This window comes from Enhydra lutris, unplaced genomic scaffold (assembly GCF_002288905.1).
Source record: "Enhydra lutris kenyoni isolate GAN:26980312 unplaced genomic scaffold, ASM228890v2 scaffoldscaffold3, whole genome shotgun sequence".
NCBI lineage: Eukaryota > Metazoa > Chordata > Mammalia > Carnivora > Mustelidae > Enhydra > Enhydra lutris.
This window is the reverse complement of record NW_019154087.1, coordinates 34,698,845-34,716,223: the sequence shown is the minus strand read 5'-3', so window position 1 is coordinate 34,716,223 and position 17,379 is coordinate 34,698,845. Positions and strand designations below refer to the sequence as shown.

General features: G+C 40.6%; 1 protein-coding gene across 1 annotated transcript in view; it reads right to left on the bottom strand.

Moving 5' to 3' along the window:
* LOC111157708 (hematopoietic prostaglandin D synthase) overlaps positions 1 to 13,251 on the bottom strand; it is a 34,961-nt gene extending 21,710 nt beyond the window's left edge. The window contains exons 1-2 of the mRNA XM_022519347.1: positions 12,918 to 13,251; positions 3,951 to 4,092 (exon numbers count right to left, since the gene is read on the bottom strand). Coding sequence (XP_022375055.1) covers positions 3,951 to 4,083 — 133 coding nt within the window. The 5' untranslated portion in view covers positions 4,084 to 4,092; positions 12,918 to 13,251. The remainder of the gene's footprint in view (positions 1 to 3,950; positions 4,093 to 12,917) is intronic.
* Between the last annotated feature and the right edge of the window lie 4,128 nt (positions 13,252 to 17,379).

The following is a 17,379-nucleotide window of genomic DNA, read 5'->3' as shown; positions in this document are numbered from 1 at the left end:
AAAAAAAAAAAAAAATATATATATATATATATATATATATATATATATATATATATTAGATAAACTAGTTAAAAAACGTTAAAAAAGAAAAGGGTAAAAGTTAAAAAAAATTTAGCAGAAGAAGAAAAAAAATTGAAAAAGAAAAAAAAATTAAATTAACTGCAAGGCTAAAGAATCATTGGGAGAAAGCCATGAGTTCCGTGCTTTGCTTTCTCCTCCTCTGGAATTCCGCTGCTCTCCTTGGTATTGAAACTGCACTCCTTGGTAGGTGAACTTGGTCCTGGCTGGGTTTCTTGTTGATCTTCTGGGGGAGGGGCCTGTTGTAGTGATTCTTAAGTGTCTTTGCCCCGGGCGGAGTTGCACCGTCCTTACCAGTGGCCGGGCTGAGTAATCTGCTCGGGTTTGCTTTCGGGAACTTTTGTTCCCTGAGCGCTTTCCGTAGAGTTCCGGAGGGCGGGAATGAAGATGGCGGCTTCCTGGTCTCCGGCCCGGAGCAGCCGAGAGCCCGGGGCCCCACTCCTCAGTGCGCCCTCAGAGAACAGCGCCCAATTACTCCCGTCACCCTGGCCTCCGGCCGCGCTCCTAGCTGACCGAGCCTGCGACCGGTTCAAGGTAACCCCGAGATTAGAACTTGTACTCCTCTGCTCTGTCTCTGTAGCCGGCTTCCCCGTTCTAATACCTGTAAGCTCTGCGACACTCAGACACCCTCGATCCTTCTGTGACCCTGCGGGACCTGAGGCCACGCTGACCCCTCCTGGGCTTCACCCCGGTTTAGCCTCTGGAGTGATGTCCCTCAGCGGAACAGACTTTTAAAAGTCCTGATTTTGTGCTCTGTTGCTCCGCCGCTTGCCGGGAGCCGGCCCCTCCCCCCGCGGTCTATCTTCCCGTGGCTTTGGATTCACTTCTCCGCCAGTCCTACCTTTCAGAAAGTGGTTGATTTTCTGTTTCTAGAGTTGCTGTTCTTCTTCTCTTCAATCTCCCATTGGATTTGTAGGTGTTTGCAATCTTTAGATAAGCTATCTAGCTGATCTCCCGATACCTGAAGTAGTCTCAGCCTGCTACTTCTCCACCATCTTGACTCCTCCTCTAGAAGAATTTTTAATAGAAATATCCAGTGCTACTCTAGGTTATCACAGAGGGGAAATCATAGAGGGTTTCAAATACCAGAGAGCACTCCTAAATCAGATAAGAGATGAGGCCAGCTAAAATTTGTAATAAACTGTTTTTAACATTTAGTTTTTCCTTTTTTCTCAAAGCAATAAAGTCAGCACTTCCTGGCTTCCCTTGCAGTAGTGTGTGAAGAATTTCTTGCCAAGGGGCTATAAGCAGAAGTGAGGTATAAAACTCTCTGGTCATGCGGTTGCAAGAAAGAGATGTGCCTCTTTCCCTCTCACACTTCCTGTGAGCTGGAATGTGGAAGGAGACGGGACCATCTTACACTATGTAAATAAGAACCAACTCAGGGTGGCGGATCAACAGAAAAGAAGGAACCTAATCTTTGACAACTCTGTGGAGCAGAACTTCCACATCAGCTTGCGATTATATGCAAAAGAAATAAATTTCTATCCTCTTTAGTTCATTTTTGTGTTGGGTGTCTGGTTTTTGTTTTTGTTTCGTTTTGTTTTTAATTTAAATTCTAGGTAGTTGACCTACAGTTCAATATTGGTTCAGGAGTAGCGTTCAATGGTTCATCATTTACATACAGTACCCAGTGCTCATCATCACAAGCGCCTCCTTAATCCCTCAATACCCATCTAGCCCATCCCCCACCCACATCCCTCCATCAACCCTCAAATCTTCTCTGTCATTAAGAGGCTCTCATGGTTTGTTTCCTTCTCTTTCTTTCCTTTTTATCCCCTCCCAAATGTCCATTTTGTTTCTTAAATTCCACTTATGTTGGGTGACTGTTAAAGCATTGGAGATATATATATATACTAACCATTGTGAACTTTAAGATCCCTTCCCACTGTAAAATCTATGAAAATACAGTAATTCCATTTTCAATAACATAATGAAAAGTCAAGATAGAATAGGGTATGAGGCACTCAAAGAATTTATATCTAAAAATGAGAAGGTGGAATTTGTTATATGTACCATCTTTGCAGCTTGTTATCCATCTTAATTAATGGATAAAATTAAATTTCACCTACTTTATATAGACAGAATTAAAAATCCTATGTACAAATTCTGATAGCAGGGTTTGGAAAGTTTGGATAATGAGAAAGTTTCATGAGAACAGGAAATAACATATTCTAGCCCACTAGGGAAGAGTTCTCTAATAAGCAAAAGAGTGGATTTTTAAGGAACTCATTCTTCTAAAAGGCATGTGGCAATATGTATTGTTAATATGCCACTTATCATTAGTGTTATTGGCATTATCTAGTGTAAATAACTTGGGTAACTGTATGAAATTGACCTGTGTTTGAAAAATATTTCTACCTTGCTAGGACTGTAAGCCTGGAAAAATTACACAAATTCTGTGTGCTATAGTTAACCCAACTATAAAATAGATACAATAATATATCTCATGAAGCTGTACTGGAGAAATTAAACGAAATCCACCAGGGGCTCAAAAGTCTTCAAAGACTCAAGTTGTTTTCTTCAGCTTTATCTTTATGCAAATCTGTAATAATCCCAACACAAATATGTGACTTTTAGACAAATAATTAATATTTAGTTAGTATTTCTAGGCAGACACGATGGACAAAGAATTAGCTCATCTATCCTTTCTTCATTCTAAAAAAGATAAAAAACTAACACCCGGAGGATGACTTACAACTTACTGAGAGCCACACACTTTTTAACATAATAATATTTCTGATCCTTCCCCTCTGTCCTGAGTGCTAACTAGCATATTTTCATTGGATCAAACATCCCAGTTTTGTTCACATATTCACCCTTCTTTTGAACAGTCATATACTTTATGAAAAGTGATTCCAAACCCAACTTCTAAGGTAGACTAGATGGTTCAAGGTTCTTCCTATTTGCTTGGTCAGTGACTGGTTCAGAAATGGACATGTGACCCAGTCTGAGTCAGTGAAACATGACGAGTTTGCCAAGGTCTTCCGGGAGTTTGTTTGTTTGTTTGTTTGTTTCATTCTTCTGGGAACACTTTTTTTTTTTAATCTTTTTTTTTTTTTAATTTATTTTCAGCATAACAGTATTCATTGTTTTTGTACCACACCCAGTGCTCCCTGCAATCCGTGCCCTCTCTAATACCCACCCACCACCTGGTTCCTCCAACCTCCCACCCCCCCACACCTCTCCAAACCCTTCAGATTGTTTTTCAGAGTCCATAGTCTCTCATTGTTCACCTCCCCTTCCAATTTTCCCCAACTCCCTTCTCCTAACTCCCCATGTCCTCTTTTGGGAACACTTAAGGAAACAGTGCTCTTTCTCTCTTTCTCATATACCTCTTGATGTTACTGTTCAAGGCTGTTGGGCAGAAATTGCTGCAAACTTATTGCTACTAGTCTCATGATGCTGCCAACACACAGAGGAGGAAAAATGAATAAAGTCATCTCTTGAAATCTGTCCTATTTCTGGATTTTCGGTTAAGTGATACAATTTTCTTGTTATTTAAGCCACTTTGAGTTTGGTTTTCTGTTAGAACAGCATATCTGATCCCTTGTCAGAAGGCTGGAGATATCTGTTTCATGCCCATCCGTTTGAATTGTCAAGAATACTCACTTCAGTATTCTCTCTTTCAGCTCTCATGACAAAACTTATTGTTTATCTCTCTATATTTCTTCTGTGAGGTTTGTGTTTTCACCTTGAATAGGAAAATATGGGGCACATAGCATTTATTTAACTTGTCTGAACTGCTGCTTCTCAATGTAAAGCAACATGAGATTTAAAACGTCTATTTTTTCATTTCCCTGAGGAAAAACAGAAAGTTTTGGAGACATATTTTCCCTACATTTTCATAAACTGTTACTTGTGACACTTACTTGATTTGACTTCAGGCCAATCAGCTTGTTCTATTCTGTGGTCTTCATATTTTATGTCCAAATAAGCAAATATGTAACGGATAATTTCCGCTCTCCCCCTCATATTAAAATAAATGAGTTTGTAGTTTGGCATGGTGTGATTCTGGAAAAGGAAAAATTGGAAGATTATTTTAACAGACCTCTAGAGATGTTTCATCAACATTTTCCTTTGGGGACTTTTTCAAAACTTCATGGCATCTTTTTTTTCTTTTAAGATTTTGTTTATTTGACAGACACAGTGAGAGCACAAGCACGGGGAGCAGCAGGCAGAGGGAGAACCAGGCTCCCAGGGAGCCTGATGAGGGGCTCAATCCCAGGACCCTGGCATCATGACCTGAGCCAAAGGCAGACACTTAACTGACTGAAACACCCAGGCGCTCCATTCATGCCGTCTTTTGAGGTAACTGGAAATATTAGAGAATATTTCAAGACCTGAATCCTAATAAAATATGGGAAAAACTTGACAGAAATAAGATCATGACTCTCTCTTTAAGAACTAGCAGAATGGGGCACCCGGGTGGCTCAATCTGTGTCTGCCTTTGGCTCAGGTCATGATCTCCGAGTCCTGGGATCAAGTCCTACATCGGGCTCCCTGTTCAATGGGGAGTCTGCTTCTCCCTCTCCCTCTGTCCCTTTCCTCCATAGGTCCTGCTCTTTCTCTCTCTCAAATAAATTAATAAAATCTTAAAAAAAAAAAAAAAAGAACTAGCTGGAACATTCCAGTGAAATAACCAGACTCAAATTTTACTTATGAAAGAATTCATAGTGGGAGACTATCTATACACCAACCATCAGAGGATAGCATCCAAAACTTTCCATTTAAGCTGTTCTTGTCCTGCCTTTACTCACTTGTACTTTGGCATTTGGTTTATTGTTTGCTTTGGTGACACAGATGAGTTTGTGAGGACAGCTGGATAAAGATTTCAAGAACAAGGTTATGTGCAAGGGGAATGTGAGCCAGCTTTGCCAACCCGAGCTGGCTGTCCCCTCTCTTCTCTCATCCCTGGCATTTCCCTCTGGGAATCAAAGACTTAGGGAAACATTGCTCTTACTCTCTCTCTCTCTCTCTGCCTCCATGCTGCTGGGTTCTATCAGGTTGCTAGCACCATACAAACATAGCCCATCTGGGTGACCTTTGCTGGGAGGGGCAATGGTGAGCCTATGTCTCTATTTCTTCTGTAAGGGAGCAAGGAAGACAGAAAGCAACTTCTCTTAAATTTCAAAGAGTTTGCTAATAGTGGTTACATTGGGCAGCTGTCGGTCGTTATAATCTTTTGAATTTTCTGTGATTTGTTTCATCTCATGTTCTTAGTTTATAAACACTTAAAGATTTTAAGCAATAGTAGTAGCATGTATTGTAATTTTATAATTACAACTGAGAAAGAAACATTTTCATTTGAAATTGAGCTCTTCCACTTAGTTGCTATGTATCTTTGGGCTAATGAACAAAATCTCTCTGAATTTCAAAGTCCACTTCTTGTAAATAGAGATACTAATAAGGATTTGGAGACTTAATGAGGTAATACACGTAAAGCATTTAACACAATGCTAAGCACTTAATGATTATTAGCTATTGGCAATAATAACTTTGGATTCATTCTATGGTCAAGAATAAACACTGTGAATACAGTACACCACAAATAAAAAATAATTGTAGTGATTACATGAATAGAAGTCATACGGCATTATTTTTAAGTGGTAAGTATAAATAGTTCATTCTCTGCTAAGGAAGTCTTTCAAAGATATGAAAGGAACATTAGAAAGAAAAGTTGAGCTGAAATTTCAAAATTCTATCTGAAAGCACATCACAAGGATGCCTGGGTGGCTCAGTCAGTTAAACTTCTGCCTTCGGCTCAGGTCATGATCCCAGGGTCCTGGGATCGAGCCCCACATCAGGCTCCCTGCTCAGTAGGGAGTCTGCTTCTCTTCCTACCCCCTGGCTCGTGCACTCTCACTTTCTCTCTCAAATAAATAAATAAAATCTTTTTTTTTTTAATTTATTTGACAGACAAAGATCACAAGTAGGCAGAGAGGCAGGCAGAGAGAGAAAGAGGAGGAAGCAGGCTTCCCACTGAGCAGAGAGCCCGGTGCGGGGCTGGATCCCAGGACCCTGGGATCATGACCCGAGCCGAAGGCAGAGGCTTTAACTCACTGAGCCACCCAGGTGCCCCTTATTAAATAAAATCTTTAAAAAATATACTTGAAAGCACATCACATAAAAAGTCAAACACAAACCATAAAAACTTAGATTGCCAAGTTTGCACATTCACAGTGCCCATCTATGGTAGGATAACTGCAAAGATCTGTCCAGTTGCCTCTCTAAACCCCCTCAAGATCCAAGAAATGATGATGATGGTGATTGCAGAGGTATACATTTCTCTGGGCCTTGGTTTTCCCTGTCTAGGTGTTGTGGGTAGAGGTAGTGCCCCTTGCTAGAAACAGAGTCACTCTGAACCTCCCATGCCCCGTCCCACTCCTGTTAGCCACTCTGTCTGCACCCAAGTGACACATGCCACCTGCCACCCACATCACTATGTGAGGGAGTGCTCTCTGTAGAGGGAAGAATTCACTGGAGTGAGCTAACAAAAATTCCAAGATTTACAGCCCCAATTCTTTGGGGGAGAAATATACACAGAAGGAGTTCAAATTTGAGGTTAGGACCAAATAAAGCTTAGAAATAGTGGGGAAAATAGGAGCGTACAAAACTAGCCAATAAAAAATGTAAAGTAGTAAGCTCCTTCTGAAAGAAAAAAAAGGAAATATTTATGTAATCACAATAAAGGGAACATTCTTATCTAGGAAATAAAGAGCATAGTGGTTACAATTCTGTGATCTACCTGTTATAAATCTCAAAAGAACAAAAAAAGGCCTTCAGAGTGGAAAAAGTATCATTCTTGGTTGCAGTTTTTGTTTATTTTTTTTAAAGATTTTATTTATTTATTTGACAGAGATCACAAATAGACAGAGAAGCAGGCAGAGAGAGAGGTGGAAGCAGGCTCCCTGCTGAGCAGAGAGCCCGACATGGGGCTCCATCCCAGGACCCTGGGATCATGATCTGAGCCGAAGGCAGAGGCTTTAACCCACTGAGCCACCCAGGCGCCCCTGCAGTTTTTATTTGAAGAACATTTTACACAACTTTTCTTTTTTCTTTTTTAAGATTTTATTTATTTATTTGATGGGGGGGAGGAACACAAGCAGGGGGAGTAGGAGTGGGAGAAGCAGGCTCCCCAGATGCCAGGCTCAATCCCAGGACCCTGGGATCAAGACCTGAGCTAAAGGCAGACACTGAACGACTGAACCACCATGGCACCCTACACAGCCTTTCTTTACTGATTTTTGCTGTCATAGGTCAATTTTTCCTCAGCAACAAAGAAATGATATGTATTTTCCTTACAAACATTATATGAATGTATAGATTTATTTATCTCCATTATGATCAATATTAAAAATTAAACATAACTTTTCTTCATTTGGTCAAATGCCACGTGAATGTGTCTGCCTCCTAATTCTGCATGAAAACACAGGGATAGTTTGTTGTTGGTGTTCATTTGCAAAAACGTGCTATTTTATATTGTGTTTTACTCAAGTAAAGAAGACATTAAAAAATCCTTAGCGTAAGTTGGCAGCTATCTATAGTTCTCTGCAAATATATCTTTAAATCTAAGATTTGGCACAGGTCCGTGACCATCTGATGAATGCTTATCTTTCCTTCCAGAACATCCTTTCAACAGTCATAACTCATTAATGAAGCTGTGCTTGCACAACACATTCCTGTAGTTATTGGCATAATTATATTTTCTACTGAGCTCAAGTCTGGTTTCTTGATTTATATAGCTACAAACTTTTTTTTTTAGATTATTTATTTATTTATTTATTTGACACAGAGGGAGAGATCACAAGTAGGCAGAGAGACGGGCAGAGAGAGGGGGGAAGCAGGCTCCCCGCTGAGCAGAGAGCCCAATGTGGGGCTCGATCCCAGGACCCTGAGATCATGATCCGAGCTGAAGGCAGAGGCCCAACCCACTGAGCCACCCAGGTGCCCCCGAACTTTTGGTTTTAGGGTTTTTTTTTGTTTCTTTGTTTTTTAGGGTAAATGTGCACATTTTTATAATATGAAAAATTAGTAAATGTAAATGTAATTGGAAACAGTTATGGATTCTTCAAATCCTTCTTATATTTTATAAACCCTTTGCATAAAAACTGGCAGAAGAGGGGAGCCTGGGCGGCTCAGTCAGTTAAGCATCTGCCTTCAGCTCAGGTCATGATCTCAGGGTCCTGGGATCAAGCTCTACACCAGGCTCCCTGCTCAGTGGGAAGTCTGCTCCTCTCCCTGCTTGGGCTCTCTCACTAGTACTCGCTCCCGCAAATAAATAAATAAAAATCTTAAAATAAAAAACTAGCAGAAGAAATTCCAGGTAAATGTTTGTATGGTGAAAATTGATAAGGAAATTTACAATGTAAGCTAATGATCACCAAAGAGGACAGTGTCTAAAAACACTTTCCCTCTTACTGCATTCAGCAGTATATTTCTGTTACAATAATCTCACTTTGTTAAAGCCTTTTTTTCCGTGAGGATGATGGGTTTAAAGGATGAAGGGAAGACATATCCCTCTCCCACCGAGAGAGGCCGTGAGGAACAGGCTCAAGGGCAGAGCAGGTCGGTGGCAAAGGGAATGTGTGATTTTGGTGTCACCCGTGCCACTATCTGAATGGCCTTGGGCAAGTCACCTGTCCCTAGCTTTAGTTTCCTCACCTGTAAAGTAGTAAAACAGGACCCTGAATTCTGAAAGGCAGTGGCATCCATGAGGGTAGCTCCTTCAGAGAAAAGGAGAATAAAATCCCCTCACAAGTGGTAGACTGTGTAGAGATGCACTGCTTGAAACTAGGGCCTGCCCCCCCCTTTTTTTAAATTTATTTATTTGACAGACGGAGATCACAAGTAGGCAGAGAGGCAGGCAGAGAGAGAGGAGGAAGCAGGCTTCCCGCTGAGTAGAGAGCCCGATTCGGGGCTCCATCCCAGGACGCTGGGATCATGACCTGAGCCGAAGGCAGAGGCTTTAACCCACTGAGCCACCCAGGCGCCCCAAGGGCCTGCCCCCTTTTATATACAACCTTTAAAAGGTCAAATTATAAACCTCTAGTAAAACTGATAAAGAAAATGTGCAAAAGTCACAAAAATTAATATTATACACAAAAGAGGTCATAACAGCAGATGAAATGGATCATTCAAAATCATAAGCTAACTGGCAAATAACTTTATGTCCCTGAATCGGAACACTTAAAATGAAAAAATTTTGAGAAATATGTAAACTAACACACTCAAATTAAAAACAAAAAAACCCTGAAGGCCTGCATTTAACACTAACCAGCAAAGAAACTGAATTGGTAGTTAGTTACATGCATGAAAGACAACAGGCACCCCAAAAAATAGTCTCTACAAAAAAAAACCTAGAGCAAACATCATACATCATGGGGAGCCAATAGAAGTATTTTGTTTAACGTCAGAAATAAGAGAACCCCAGTATTAGCCTTACTGTTCAACCTAGTCCTAGGTGGCCCAGCTAACTCAGTTAAGACAATAAACAACATATGTAAGAAATGAAATGGAAACTGCCCTTATTTGTAATCAAAGTCTGTGTTTGTATTTAAAATTGTTTGTATTTGTATTTAAAATTCAAGACAGTATGTGGCTAAACCTAAGCCTAAATTTCAAATGGAAATGCTAGGAACCAAAATAGCCAAGACAAATTAAGAGAAGAGGAGGAGAGGACTTGACCTGCCAGATTGCAAGACTTATATTAAAAACCCTGTAATGAGGGTAATGGGATCTTCGTCCAGGACCAGACATCTAGAGGTGTGTAGATGAACCACAGGAAACAGAACCACAGATATACAACAGACACGCCATTTCGGTGGGGATCTAACAGGACCAGACTGAGACAAAGACACAGAACTAGATCCCAGCTTCCCGTAATACATAGAACTAACACCAGGCAGCACAATAGACCGGAGTATTCTTTGCCTGGCCGAGGTAAATTCCAGTGTCATGCTGTCACTGTGAGCTTCATTTCTGAGCCCTTCCACTGTCACTCTGTGCTAAGAATCCCATGTAGGGAACGCTGCAAAATGTTTCCTGAAATGATATAGGACAAGAAGTAAAAAGGTAAGCTGATTGTGCTTCATGCTTTCCTTTACAACTAAAACTAACCACTGGCTTCTTTCCACTCTGAAGAAAGTGGTTTAAAGTTCCTGATTCAAGGGGCTTTGGTGGCTTAGGCAGTTAAGCGTCTGCCTTTGGCTCCGATTTTGGTCTCAGAGTCCTGGGTTAGAGCCCCACATTGGGCTCCCTGCTCAACAGGAGAGTCTGCTTCTCCCTCTCCCTCTGCCCCTCCTTCCGCTCTTGCCCTCTCTCTTTCTCTCAAATAAATAAAATAAAAATCTTTAAAATAAAGTTCCTGATTCATCAGATAAATTAAAAACCCACTTAGAATTGTGTTTGAAAATAAGATACAGTTTCTCAAAGAAGATATGAATGATGACTCATAAAACCCCTGCATAGACATTTTCACCTGTGAACTCAGACAGATGGAGCCACTAAAGGCAAAAAGATTTAGTTTTAAATAGTTAATATTTAATGTTAGTTAAACAGCCAGATAATTAATTAAATTACTTCACTATTAATAAATTAATAAATAATTAAATTGTTTAATTAATTGAGTATTAATATTTACATGGAAAGTAATAGTGGTTTTTTGGTAAGTGCTATCTTGGGGAGCTCCTTTCTTTCTCCTGGTTTGTGGTTCTTTTTCCTTAATGTAACACTGGCACATTTCAACTGATTAACAACCACAAAACACAGGAACATTCAATCCCAGAGGCAATTTGAATGCAGTCATTGATAAAATACAAGCTATAATAAAACCATTTCATTTTAACTGAGCTGATGTTCTAATCTGTATGTTGCTGCAGGCGCACAGTAAAACAGTATCTGTCTGTGCCAGAAAGGAGATAAGCATCCAAAATCAGCTCTGGCAAAGAAGGCCAATATTCACTTACTATGGTACATACCTTCAAGATTTCAGCAAGCAACTGAAAAAAGGAATTGAATTTTGGGGGTACTTTTGATGGATAGAAAAACTTACAAATAAGGAATTAAGTATTAACCGTTTAACAATTTGCTTCAAAACTTAAATACTGGGCGCCTGGGTGGCTCAGTGGGTTATGCCTCTGCCTTCAGCTCAGGTCATGATCTTAGGATCCTGGAATTGAGTCCCACATCGGGCTTTCTGCTCAGCGGGGAGCCTGCTTCCTCCTCTCTCTCTGCCTGCCTCTCTGCCTACTTGTGATCTCTGTCTGTCAAATAAATAAATAAAAATTTAAAAAAAAACCAAACCTAAATACTATTTATCTTTATTTTACTTATAAAAGTGTTGATCTATATGAGCTCTTACTCTTAAATAAAAGGAACATCAAACATATTCAAGAATTCCAGATACGGTTTTATATATGCCTAGCAGTAATCCAATAACCTACGAGTCTGAAGTATAAAAACAAAGATTATTTGTGAATTTGCTAACAGTTCTTTGCTAGATCTCAACCTGACCGATATTTAAACCCATACAAAATGTACTGGCATAGAGTGCCATGTCTGTGATCTCATGATATGGACTGAAGTGTTTTGAAATACAAAAAGTGGATTTAGAGAACAATCACATGAGCTACTACTGTCTACATAAGAACTTCTTGCACATTATGACGTTAAACAACAACTCTGCATTTCCTGCTAACAGTTGGTGGTAAAGAATGTTGATTTCCCTCCTTCACAGGGTCCCTGAGCCTGTCTAGTTTGATTCTGGAAAAGTTGCCAGGTTGGAGTTAAATTGTAGGACAATAAAGAAATATAAACATTTTTGTTAACTGAGTGAAATATTGATTTCAGTCAAATCCTGAATGTATAATTTTGCATTGGCAAGCCAGGATTTTTCTTTTCTCACCAAAGACCAACTAAATATCATTTTAAATGGTTGTCTCACGTTAAAGCCAAAGCAAGAGGGATAACTGAAATATCCTTTGGGAGCAGAGAGCTCAAATTCTTAGCCTGGGGTAAATGCCTTAAGTTACCTATAAAACCAAATGATGATAGAATGCAATTCTTGGCAAAACATGGATACTTCAACAAAATGAGCCTTAAAGTGATAGAAAATATTATAAAGAAAATACCTTGGAAGGAAGGAAGGTAGGAAGGACGGGAGAGAAAGAGAAAAGGAGAGAGAAAGAGAGAGGAAGGAAGGAAAGAAAAAAGGAAGGGAGGGAGGGAGAGAAAGGAAGAAAGAAAAAGAGAAGAACTTCCCTACTGCTTCACACATTGAAAACATTAGTGGGGAAAATTCCGAGAAAGAATTTTTCCTCCAGTACTGACTGCCTTTTTAATGTTAATGTCTACTTAAAGGGTCTTTTAAAATCTCTTAAAATCCTTCAAAATCTCCAGTACCTATATTTCTCTTAGAAATTAGTGTTTGATTTTGGGGCACCCGGGTGGCTCAGTCAATTAGTCGTCCAACTCTTGGTTTCGGCTCAGGTCATGATCTCAGGGTTGTGAGACTGAGCCCTACACTGGGCCCAGCAGGGAGCCTGCTTAAGATTCTCTGTCTCCCTCTTCCTCTGCCCCTCCACCTACCTTCAAAAAAGAAAAACAAAAAACAAAAAACAAAAAAAAAAGAAGAAGAAGAAGAAAGAAAAAAGAAACTACTGTTTGATTTATACCTGACCACTAACAGAGAGGCTCTGAATGAGAGCAGAATGAATAACACAGTGAAAATAGGTATCAGTTGCTCAGTCAGAATATCACAGTAATAAAAATAAACACTGAGATGAAGAAAGAAAACGATCTCATTTCCTGTCTTTGTAGAGTTCAATCTTACCACTTACTTGGGCTCTGTCTTCGTGGAGTCTCTACTATCTTCTATGTTCTCATCAGGGATGGCATCTTGGGTTTATATGATGAGTAAGTGACAGTCACAAGCCAATGAGAGACGAAACGACTTACTTCCACCTAAGTCTCTTCCTTCATTTCTTAGATGAACTATGCCTGACAAACAGTCCAATCCTGCGAAGAATTCTGGTTCTTCTTGGCATTTTATAGGATCTCTGTGTGTAAATAACCTAACAGATTTGCATTCAGTTGGTAAAATCAAAGTTACGGGGGCTGAAGTGTGCCTATTGCCACATGCTCACCATCTGTGTTTAAAACCTTACACCATAGGCTCCCGGAGAATGAAGAAAGTGAACACAAGTAAGCCTTCTTTTCAGATCTGTACATGGCTGGCTTCCTCAATTCATTACGTCTCCTTGGAGAACGCTTGGCTGACCACATCCTCACTGGCCCCCTCCTCCAACAGTCCCATCCTTCACCTGTGGGGTGTTTCTTCATTACTGTGTCGGACAACATAGTGTATTTTCTGGGTTTGTTTTCACCCTCCTCCAGCAGAATGTGAGCTCCAAAAGAGCAGGCGTTTCGTTGTTGAGTTTACTGCGGTACCCTCATTGTGGAAAGGAATGCCAGGCACATCATAGGCACTAATGTATCTTTGCTGAATGAATGATTCCAATTTATATTTCCCCACCAATCACATTTTTACAAGGCTCCTTAAGTTCTTATTGCTGCTAGTAAATTTCATTTACATTCCTTTTCTCGGAAGAGCCGTATGGTTTAAAGCAAACCTGGAGAGCAAGATTCTACACACCTTGTTGATAATCCTTATACAGATTAGTAACAAATGCCTAATTGTTTTAGAATTTTTTTTTAAAGATTTTATTTATTTATTTAACACAGAGAGAGCATAAGCAGGCAGAGAGGCAGGCGGGGGTTGGGGGGGGAGCAGGCTTCCTGCTGAGCAGAGAGCCTGATGCAGGGCTCGATCTCAGGACCCTGGGATCATGACCTGAGCCAAAGGCAGAGGCTTAATCCACTGCGCCACCCAGGTGCCCCTAGAATTTTTTTTTCACTCCAGCTAATTCCAGCTACAATTTTGGGACAGCTCAGTGAAAAGACCCAGCGAAATACCTACCTGTGCATTATTGGACCTACAGATTGTCCATGAAACATTTTGATGACAACCCGGCTTTCAGCTTCCGGACAATCACACTCACAGGCAGCAACAGCAACCTATCAACATGTAATAGTTCCTGTCTGAAACGCTTTAAATTCTGCAAAATGTGTTTACATCCGTTAATTGTAAGCATAAGAAATGAAAAAATATATGAATATCAGTCTGTGAAAAGTTTACCGTACGTTATTCACCAAAAAAATTTATGTAAGTCAAAATTAAGTGCAAATGAAACAAGAGCTCTACAAAATTAGCATATTGTGTTTGTTCTCTTTCACTGAGTTTTAACTTACACTTTAAAAAATCTTTTTGTCGGAGTACCTGGGTGGCTCAGTGGGTTAAAGCCTCTGCCTTCAGCTCAGGTCATGATCCCAGGGCCCTGGGATCGAGCCCCGCATCGGGCTGTCTGCTCCGCAGGGAGCCTGCTTCCTCCTCTCTCTCTGCCTGCCTCTCTGCCTAGTTGTGATCTCTGTCTGTCAAATAAATAAGTAAATAAATCTTTAAAAAAAATAAATAAAAATAAAAAATCTTTTTGTCCTCACCTCAATCACTTTTAACCCCTATTTTATAGATGAAGAAACAGACATAGGGAAATTAGATAAATTGTCTAGGAATTCGGGACAGGACAACCAAGGATCAACACTTGTGCCTTCTGAGGACACATTTAATATTCTCTCCCTATATTAAGTATGCTTCAGTTAAAAAAAAATCAAATATGCAAGAAATAGCACTTTCCTCATTTTCTGTAACAATGCTCTGCTTTACAACCCATTTTTCTTGGTTGGAGGAAGACACAGCAAGCAGTTATCAATTAGGGGAGGGGTGGCCCTTTGATTCTACATTATTGATCAACACCAGCTGTCCTACGCCTGGCCCACTGGTCCTGTGTGCACAGCTCTCTGCTGCTTCTGTGGTATCCTCATCCTGCCACTCTCTTCCCCAAATATTGCAGTTTTGTCACTAATAATGCTGTCTAAAGTTCTGACTGCACAGCACCCAACACGGTCATTTCTTCCAAGTGGAATCTCACTGGTGACACAGGATGGTCCCAGGCCTCTGCTCTCAGGAACCACACATCCCCCCCCTCCTCTTGCTTCTTCCTTCCCTGGCCCAGGTGGGGATGCTTTAAATTCTCCCAGTCTATCATTGGCTGTGGGGACTTTGGGCAGGTTATTACCTTCTCTGTGCCTCAGTTCCTCCACCTTTAGATGGGAATTTATTCTACAATAAATATTTAGTGAGTACCTAATATTTGCCAGGCACTATTCTGGATAATAGAGGTAAAGCAGTAAACAAAAACAGAAAAAAAAAAAATCCTTGCCCTCATGGAACATTCTTTTCTCTTTCTTTTTTTTCTTAAGATTTTATTTATGTATTTGAGAGAGACAGAGAGAGCTAGAGAGAGCACAGGTGGGGAGGAGAGGGAGAAGCAGAGACCTCACCCTGGTCCAATCCCAGGACCTGGAGACCATGACCCTAGCCCCTGAGCCACCCAGGCATCCCCCTTATGGAGCATTCTTAACAATATTAGTAACAACAACCTTATAAGGTTTTGAGAGCATTAAATGAGTGCATACAGGTGTGCTTAAAAAGACTTGTGCGCCACCTCCATGCTGACGAGGAAGATGAGTGTTAGTGAGGGTTTATTAATGCTGCTAGCCGTTGGTCTGTAGGGAGGGTGGTTTCCTTTCTCCAGTGTCTGCCGAAGAGTCTTTGTGCTGTCCCTGGTTAGGCCTTGGAACTAAAAGCCAGAAAAAGAAGTAGTTGCCAAACAACTTTTACTTTTTACCCTGCTTCATCCTCTCCAGAGGGAATGAGCTGAGTCAGCAATCTGCTTGAATATGGGGAAGGTAAAGGGGGGAAAGCAGGGTGAATACCCCTCAAGGGTTTTCTCGAGTCTGTCCTGATTAGTGCTTTATTCTGCAGGCTCGTGTCCTTTACATACACCCCCATGCACCAGATTGGGCTGCATAAGAAAGAACTATGAATAAAAGTGACAGTCTGTATGATAATGTCCCCACAAGCATTTGAAGCACTATGAGAACTTAATTGAATATACCTTCCTTTTTCTCTGGCGGCTTTGGAACTGGAGCATTCTTAGCCCCCTGGTATTTAATTAGTGAGTTCCTAACTGCCGTTCAAGATACAACTTTGACTCAGAGTCCCAATTTGTTCTTGTTTTTCTTATTTTCCAACCAATGTAGTTAGTTGGTTATCTATGGTCCTGAATGAAGACTTCCAGCCTGGACTGACTGCTTGCCTGAAATTGGTATTTCAACACTACTGCTTTGAGCTCTGGAACTTTCGGCAGACCAACACCCTCCGAGGGCATCGGTTTCCCCATCTGTAAAATGGTAATGATAAAATCATCCTGAATTCTCAGAGTTGAAAGGAACAAACAAGTTAATGTGTTTCATCATTTAGTGCATTGCTTGACATGTAGTCACTACTTGATAAGTATCAGTAGTTATTAGGTATTTCTTTAAGGATGGAAAAGTAGGGGCACCTGGGTGGCTCAGTTGGTTAAGCGTCTGCCTTCAGCTCTCGTCATGATCTCGGGATCCTGGGTCCGAACCCCGTGTCAGGCTCCCTGCTCAGTGAGGAGTCTGTTCCTCACTCTCCTTGTGCTCTGTCTCAAATAAATCAATAAAATCTTAAAAAAAAGAAAAGGAAAAATAAATACAATGCTTTAAAATTAGCCCTCAGGGATGCCTGGTTGGTTCAGTCGTTAAGCCGCTGTCTTTGGCTCAGGTCATGATCCCTGGGTCCTGGGATGGAGTCCCACATGGGGCTCCTTGCTCGGCAGGGAGCCTGCTTCTCCCTCTGCCTGCTCTGCCCGCCGCTCCCCCTGCTTGTGCTCCTTCTCTTTCTCTCTCTCTGAGACAAATAAATAAAGTAAAATCTTAAAAAAAAAAAAAAAGAATAGCCCACATATCAGTTCCTCTTTTTTTTTTTTTTTAATTTTCATAAAGGGGAAGTGTTCAAATACACCCATTTTTACTTTTCCAGCTGTTCTGTTGTGGAGAAAGAAGGAAGTCTCCAGGAGAAGCCCACAGAACTTCCTTTACTCAGCTTCCTGATTTCCTTTTCACAGTTATTTGAGAAACTAAAAACATCAGAAATGAAGTATTTAAACCTGGGATAGAGCAGTCAGGAAGCGAAGAATATGTTTCTCTTTTTGCTTACAACCTGTTTGGGTAATCGAAATGTGCTTGCAAATCTTTACTGTCTATGATTCCCAGATTTCAATAGGGATAGCACTATTCTTAACTGACTTTTCAGAT